The 7,990-nt window shown below is 51.2% G+C and overlaps 3 protein-coding genes across 3 annotated transcripts; all 3 read right to left on the reverse strand.

The window, feature by feature from the left end:
• Positions 1-597: 597 nt before the first annotated feature.
• LOC123987906 lies at positions 598-2,712 on the reverse strand. Its single transcript, XM_046286227.1, has one exon. It carries the CDS (start codon positions 2,710-2,712, stop codon positions 598-600), a length of 2,115 nt encoding a protein of 704 aa, XP_046142183.1.
• Positions 2,713-2,955: 243 nt separating this feature from the next.
• LOC114882114 lies at positions 2,956-4,335 on the reverse strand. Its single transcript, XM_029198990.2, has one exon. It carries the CDS (start codon positions 4,333-4,335, stop codon positions 2,956-2,958), a length of 1,380 nt encoding a protein of 459 aa, XP_029054823.2.
• Positions 4,336-4,410: 75 nt separating this feature from the next.
• Positions 4,411-5,769, reverse strand: LOC123987907. The gene has a single exon (XM_046286228.1). It carries the CDS (start codon positions 5,767-5,769, stop codon positions 4,411-4,413), a length of 1,359 nt encoding a protein of 452 aa, XP_046142184.1.
• Between the last annotated feature and the right edge of the window lie 2,221 nt (positions 5,770-7,990).

Here is a 7,990-nt window from a genome sequence, read left to right on the forward strand (position 1 = left end):
AATGTCGATTTTTCCCGGTAAGCGGGGAGACTACGCTGATTGGCCTTTTTCGAAAAAGCCAACTTTCCAATCAGCGCATCCCTCAAGCACCGAGTCCGCCCTTCCTTACGCCCGTAGCGCGATTTCGTCCAGGAGAGGGTGGAGCGGTACCTGAGGTACCAGAGGACCTCGAAAGTTCGACAACGCCGGGGTTTTTCCATCCAGGTTGGCCTTCGAAGGCCCCGTACCGTTAGATGACCGTTGTCACATTACCCTTCGGAAAGACTCAATTTATGACGTGTTTTAGCCATTGAGACCGAAACGAAAAAATAAAACTCTAACTCCATTGTTGCAAAAAGGGAAATTACTATTGCCGGCAATATTACAAGGTTACTCAAAAATAGCTATACCGTCGCGAAACCGTCATAAATTAACTTTCGAAATCCTCGTACCGCGTGTTCCTCGGAACGGAACATGCTCCCCCCGTTGAGAGACCGTGTCGATCAAATTGCGTATGATAGTTTGATCATTTGACAAGATCTAATGCCGCTCGGGGAAGTCTTCCTCGTCGTTGGTAGGAAACAGCGACAGCTGCTTCACGTTGCGCCTGTAGGTGCCCTAGATGGTCCGCACGGTGACCGCTCGTACGATATCGTCTGGTCCGGGATGCACCCTTTCAATTCGCCCGATGTGCCATTGTAATGGCGGAAGATGGTCATCTTTCAGGATGACGAGAGATCCTTCCTTAATCTCGTGCGAGCCCCTGGTCCATTTCTTCCGCACGTTCAGCTGATGGATGTACTCCTTGTGCCACCTGGTCCAGAAGTCCTGCTTGACCTTTTGTATGTGTTGCCAATTTGACAACCGATTGCAGGGTGTGTCGCTAAAATCTATCTCAGGTAAGCTCGTAAAAGAAGTGCCAATCAGGAAATGGGCAGGAGTCAGTGCAGAGGGATCGTTAGGGTCTGACGATAACGGTGTAAGTGGACGTGAATTTAATATCGCTTCGACTTCGATCGTAAATCTATTGAATTGCTCGAATGTAAACAATTCTTCACCAACCACCCGTTTTACGTGATGCTTGAACGACTTAACAGCTGCTTCCCAAAGACCGCCGAAATTGGGTGAAAAAGCGGGGATAAAATGCCATGATATTCCCTTGTCCGCGAGGAAATGTTGTACCCTTTCGTTATTTCGCAGCATGTCATACACTTCGCTCAATTCATTGTTCGCACCCACGAAATTGGTGCCGTTGTCTGAATAGATGTTGCGACATAGTCCTCTTCGAGCGACGAGGCGTTTTAAAGCCGAGATGAACGCTTCCGTGGTCATGTCGCTGACCACCTCGAGATGAACAGCCTTCGTCGAAAAGCATATAAAAATCGCTACGTATATCTTTAGACGCGTACGGTTTCGATAACGTTTTTCCTTTATATAGAACGGCCCACAATAATCGACTCCGCTATTGTAAAAGGGCCGGAATTCAGAGACGCGCGTCGCAGGTAAGGAACCCATCACGTAATTTATAGCCGGTGGTCTTATGCGTAGGCACCTGACGCACTGACGGACGATCCGCTTGATCTGACCCTTGCCGTCAATGGGCCAATACCGTTGTCGCACATTACACAATGTCGCATTGATACCTGTGTGATGACCCTTCAAGTAGGCTTGACGCAGAATCAAATCGGTAACATGATTGTTTTTCGGAAGCAGCATCGGGTGTTTCTGCTCCAACGATATGCTTGCGTTTTGTAGACGACCGCCGACGCGAAGTATTCCATGATCATCTAGAAAAGGTTGTAACGATAGAACTTTGCTTTTCGGATGTAACTCAGTTCTGTTTTTCAAGCAATGGATCTCTTGAGCAAAAGTAGAAGCTTGAATGAGCTTCACGATTCGTTCGTCGGCGTTGTGTATTTCCTCAGCAGTCAGTGGTCCTTTCCGGCGGTAATCCTTTTTGAATCGGAGACAATACGCGACGATTCTCCTCAGTTTCGCGATGCAAGAGTACCGATTGAGGATTTCGTCACTGCGAACCGTCGCGGTGGCGAAACAGAAGCGGGAACGGGTCTCTGGGACTTCTGAAGCGAGGGTGAACCTTGACTCAGGCCACTCTGCGGTATCGTTGGTGAGCCATTTTGGTCCATGACGCCATATGGAGTCGATCAAAAAATCTGCTGGTAGTTGTCCTCTTGATATCAAGTCCGCTGGATTATCGGTCGACCTGACATGATTCCACTGAGCGACGTCTGTTTTCGCTCGTATTTCGGACACGCGATTCGCTACGAACGTTTTCAAGGTGCACGGTTCCTTATTCAACCAATTCAGAACAATCGTAGAATCGGTCCAAAATCTTACAACATCGAAGCCGCGCGCGTTGGTTTCTCGGACGGTAGAAAATAACGTTGCAAGGAGTACCGCTTCGCATAACTCCAGGCGCGCGAGACTGACGGTTTTTAAGGGCGCGACGCGAGATTTCGCACACAATAAATGAGTTTTTATTCGACCGCGGTCGTCGATTGATCGAATGTACAAACACGCTCCGTACGCCCGTTCACTCGCGTCACAGAATCCGTGAAGTTCTACAGTACGAGTCGCGTGTTGACAGACATGACGCTCGAATGATGTCTGGTTCAGCATCTGCAAATCCCTCACGTGAATGGTCCATGCAGTGTGGATGCTGGCAGGCAAAGATTCGTCCCATGCTACTTGCAATTGCCAGAGCTGTTGCATAATTATTTTTGCAGTCACGATGACCGGCGCTAGCAGACCTAATGGGTCGAATATCTTCGCGATGGTAGACAAGATCGTTCGCTTCGTAATCCTTGTCTCGATGTTCGGATCCACCGAGTATACGATACGATCGCTGCGCGCGTGCCAGGAGACGCCGAGCGTCTTGACCGTTGCATCTCCGAAATAATTGGTGTGGATTTGGTTTTCCGGTAATCCCGTTAGGAGTTAGGGTTCGTTCGATGCCTACTGCCGAATGTGCAAACCACCGCGCTTCAATAGGTCGATGATCCGGTCCCGTAGATTTATTGCCTCTTCGTAGGTGTCCGTGCCGGTCAATAAATCGTCAACGTATAAGTCGCGCTGAAGAACGGTCGCTGCGACTGGAGCATTTTCCCTTTCATCGTCCGCTAATTGGTGAATACTCCTGATAGCGAGGAATCGAGCAGAAGACAATCCTAACGTGACTGTGTTCAACTGGTAAACCCTTATCTGGTCATTTTGATCTCGACATAATATTTGCTGATATCGACGTTCTTCGGCTCTCACGAGAAATTGTCGATACATCTTTTCAATGTCTCCGGTCAAGACGTAAGCGTGTGTACGAAACCTTATCAGAAGCGCGAAGATATCGTCCTGGATCGTCGGACCAGTCATGAGGGTGTCATTTAACGAGAGTCCGGTACTCGATTTTGCGGATCCGTCAAACACGACACGAACCTTGGTTGTCGTGCTGGTTGGTTTTATGACCGCATAGTGAGGCAGGTAGAAACCTTCGGTGTCGCGCGATTCTACCTCACTCATGTGTCCCAGGTCGAGATATTCCTTTATCACGTCGGAATATTCGCGTTTTAACTCTGGGTCTCGTTTAAATTTGCGTTCGAGAGACAGAAACCGATTCAAGGCGCGCGATCGAGATTCGCCGAGTTGTGTCTTCTTCTCGTTGAAGGGAAGTGCGACGATGTAACGCCCGGTTTTATCTCGCGTGACGTGATCCTGATAATGCTGTTCGCATTCACGCTCTTCGGATGAAAGATGCTGCGTTTGAGGACCCTCTTCCAACTCCCAGAATTTTTGTAAATCAAAATTCGGGGTGATGAGGAGCGCTCGATGTCCCTTGCGCGCTGCCGTTGCAGAGACACTCCCCCCGATGATCCATCCAAACTGGGTCTTTTGGAGGACCAGATCAGCTCCGTTGTGAGGAGAGAGCCTGTGTTGGCCGATGCTGAGCGAAGTCAATGCCCGACCGGTGCCGATTAGCATATCCACGTTCGCCGGTCGATGGAACTGTGGATCCGCGAGTCGGAGATTCGTCGGAATCGCGATCTTCGAACGATCGATTTGCTCATCCGGTGTCGGTCCAGCGATCCGCGGGATAGAAAAAAACGTTAAATTCCGTTGATAGTTTGAGAGTCGCGACTTGATGGTGGTTGAGACCAGTTTCTTCGCGACCGTGTGTGACTGGTTCAACGTCTCGATCGTCGTCGTATCGTCCCTCGTCGGAAGCCTTAATTTCATTGCCAGGTCGTCAGTCATAAAATTCGCGCTCGAACACGTGTCAATCAAAGTTCTACATTCGACTGGATTTAGGTCACGATCGAGAACATGTACGATCGCGGTCGCCATCACTTCGGTGGTAGTTCGGTTGATGACGAAGCTCGCTACGTTTCGCGATTCGAGCGGTTCGAATTTCTTATGCAGTCAGGAATCTGTTGCCGGGTGCGGCTCCTGGTGCAGTTTCGTATTGTGCTGCTGGTTGCACACACGGCATTTTCCGGCCTTGCAATCTTCCGCCCGATGATCTGATTGCAAACAATTAAGGCATAGATGTGCCTTGCGAGCGGCTTCGATACGTCGCGATACCGTCAACTCGAAAAATGGCGGACATTGGTACACAGGGTGTGTTCCCTCGCAGACCGGACATTTCGCTGTGGTGTATCCTGTCCTCTTCGTTTCTCCTCGCGACGACGGCGTTGATCGGCGTTGAGTGCGCGGAGATGACGGCGGCGTTGACGCGTTTCGCGAGGTGTTCGTTACGTACACCTGTCGTTTCTGTGGCGGCGGTTGGGTTCGCAGACCATAATTATGAGTTCGCGCCACAGTCGGTCGGAATTTTGGATTCGCGTCGTAATCTTTAGACTGATGCGACGCGTTATTCAAGAATTTGAATAGATCGTCGATCTTCGGCACCTCTGTATCGGATAAGGTGCGCTCCCACGATTTTCTCGTGTCGATTGCCATCCTCGAGATGAGGATGCTCGTCAGAAGATCGTTGGCGATATCATCTGATGATCGACCGAGCGCTTGCAAAGAACGAAGGTGTAATTGCATATGATTCGCTAAGTCGCGTATCGACTCCGATGAATCGTCCGGCATCGCGGGGGTGTAGAGTAAAAGAGCGGTGTGTCGCAATACAAGCGCGCGTTTATTATCATAAATTTCATTGATATGATTCCATGCGGCTTCGTAATTATCTTCCGTGATGCTGAAAGCTCTGACCGCGGCTTCGGCTTTCCCGGATAACGACAGACGCAAATAATGAAGCTTCTGAATTTTACTTAATCCTGGTTGCGTATGAATAAGGGTATGAAACGCGTCCTTGACCGTTATCCACGTTTCGATGCGACCGTCGAATTTTGGTAGATCGATTTTTGGCAATTTCACCGATAACGCGTATGGCGATGACTGCGATGACGACGACGCCGGTGAATTATTACTCGCGATAGTTGGCTGTACCGTGCGCGCCTCAACTTGTTCCAGTAATACCACCGCTATGGACATGACGTCATCGTAGGTTTCGATGGTCGCTTCACGTTCGGTTTCCGCTTCTTCGAAGTTTTCGAGCAAACACAATTCATCTTGAATGAGATTGAAAGTGTTGAATTGATTACGCAACCTATCTATACGATCGCGCAGTTTGACTCGTTCCTTCGCGGAGTCGTCGTATGCTTCTACCCATTTTCCGAACATTGTTAACTGGCTTTTGAAAATCCGCCGTTTTTGCTTCAATTCACGGATGTGCGCAGAGTGGTCGGATGTATTAGCACCTTCGTTTGGCATATTTGATCGAAACGAATTCAAACACGTTGGATAGGAAATTTCGTAACGGGATTGACTGGCAATTCGATAACAACGAGCCTACCTTTGACTGGATCTTGATGCTAACTGTCTCTGGACCGTCTGTTGTCCGAAGTGAGGTTGGTCCCAGTTGATAGTGGCTGCTGCGCGTCCAATCTGGTTCGGCGTAGCTTGGTCAGCTTCCTTGTGTATGTTAATCCGAATTTGTGGAACTGTCTTTGAACTTGTTTGCTCACTGTTTTCTCTCATTATTGCACCGATTAATGTTTGCACAATAGATCGTCGAAACCAAATGTCACAGATCCGGCTCGAAGGACCATAAATATGTTGACGGACCGAACGATATTCGTCACCGCGTCGCGAATAATTGCCGACGGATCTATGCGTCCTTCCAAGTTGTAAGCCTTGGAAGAGCCTGATCGCTAACAGTCTATCGCGACGCTTGTTTCGCCAAACTAATTTTGAAACAATTATTCTAATTCCGATAGTCACGAACGTTGACTTGTAACGGACCGGAAAAATCAGTCGAAGTGTCTGTCTCGCGTTCGAACGTCGCTGTTTTTAATGTCGATTTTTCCCGGTAAGCGGGGAGACTACGCTGATTGGCCTTTTTCGAAAAAGCCAACTTTCCAATCAGCGCATCCCTCAAGCACCGAGTCCGCCCTTCCTTACGCCCGTAGCGCGATTTCGTCCAGGAGAGGGTGGAGCGGTACCTGAGGTACCAGAGGACCTCGAAAGTTCGACAACGCCGGGGTTTTTCCATCCAGGTTGGCCTTCGAAGGCCCCGTACCGTTAGATGACCGTTGTCACATTACCCTTCGGAAAGACTCAATTTATGACGTGTTTTAGCCATTGAGACCGAAACGAAAAAATAAAACTAACTCCATTGTTGCAAAAAGGGAAATTACTATTGCCGGCAATATTACAAGGTTACTCAAAAATAGCTATATCGTCGCGAAACCGTCATAAATTAACTTTCGAAATCCTCGTACCGCGTGTTCCTCGGAACGGACAGTCCCTCGGCCTACCGGCCCATCGTGCTGTTGGACGAGGTGGGGAAGTTGCTCGAGCGGATTCTGGTATCCCGCCTCGTCCAGCACCTGTCCCAGGAGGGTCACGACTTGCCCGGGTCGCAATATGGCTTTAGGCGGGGGGGGCAGCACTATCGACGCAATCCAGTCGATGCGCTCCCGCTGCGACTCGGCCACGTCCCGGGGCAGGGTGGCGTTAGGCGTTAGTCTAGACATCGTCAACGCCTTCAACACTCTGCCTCACGGGACGATAAGGGGGGCGCTGATACGCCACAAGACGCCCCCCTGCATGAGAAGGATCGTCGGCGACTACCTCCGGGACAGAAAGATTGTGTACAGGGGCCGGGATGGCCAGATGCACGAGAGGGACGTGGACTGTGGCGTACCCCAGGGTTCTGCGAAAGGTCCCACGCTTTGGGACCTGGGGTACGACCCGGTCTTGCGGGTCGAGCTCCCGACCGGTGTGAGCCTCACGTGCTTCGCAGATGACACGCACGTGTTGGCCGTCGGTCGGGGGTGGAAAAGGACTAGCCGCCTCGCCGAGATTGGCGTCGCTGCCGTTGCCGCGGGGATCCGGCGGCTGGGGCATCAGCTAGCTCCCCACAAAACCGAGGCGATGTGGTTTTACTCGCTTCGGCGTGGGGTTGCGCCACCGCCCCAGTCGGTGGTCCATGTGAGTGGAGTCAACGTCCAGGTGGGGAAGGGCCACAGGTACTTGGGCCTCCACCTGGACAGCCACTGGCGCTTCGAGGAGCACTTCGGTCGTTTGGCCCCTAGACAAGACAGAGCAAGCAACGCGCTTGCTCGTCTACTGCCCAATATAGGGGGGCCCAACGAGAAGGTTCCCGTCTCTACGTGGGGATCGTGCGGAGCATGGCCCTCTATGGTGCGCCCATATGGGCGAACGCCCTGATGGATTCCCGGCGCAGCCAGCAACTGCTGCGCCGGGCTGAGAGGAGGATAGCCATCAGGGTAATCAGAGGTTACCGCACGGTCCGCTACGAGGCGGCGATGACCCTGGCAGGGGTTGCCCCCTTCAAGTTCCACGCGGAGGGTGACGCCAAAATCTTCTGGCGTCTGCGTGCCCTTCGTCTGGACGGGATCCCGCCAGAAGAGATGACCGAAGCTGTTGCTAGGATTAGGCGCCAGGCCCGGCAGAGAGCCGTGCGTCA

This window comes from Osmia bicornis, chromosome 6 (assembly GCF_907164935.1).
Source record: "Osmia bicornis bicornis chromosome 6, iOsmBic2.1, whole genome shotgun sequence".
Lineage (NCBI taxonomy): Eukaryota > Metazoa > Arthropoda > Insecta > Hymenoptera > Megachilidae > Osmia > Osmia bicornis.

Coding starts and splice junctions, on each gene's coding strand:
- LOC123987906 (XM_046286227.1), bottom strand. CDS start 2,712: ATGCAACAGCTCTGGCAATTGCAAGTAGCATGGGACGAATCTTTGCCT.
- LOC114882114 (XM_029198990.2), bottom strand. CDS start 4,335: ATGGCGACCGCGATCGTACATGTTCTCGATCGTGACCTAAATCCAGTC.
- LOC123987907 (XM_046286228.1), bottom strand. CDS start 5,769: ATGCCAAACGAAGGTGCTAATACATCCGACCACTCTGCGCACATCCGT.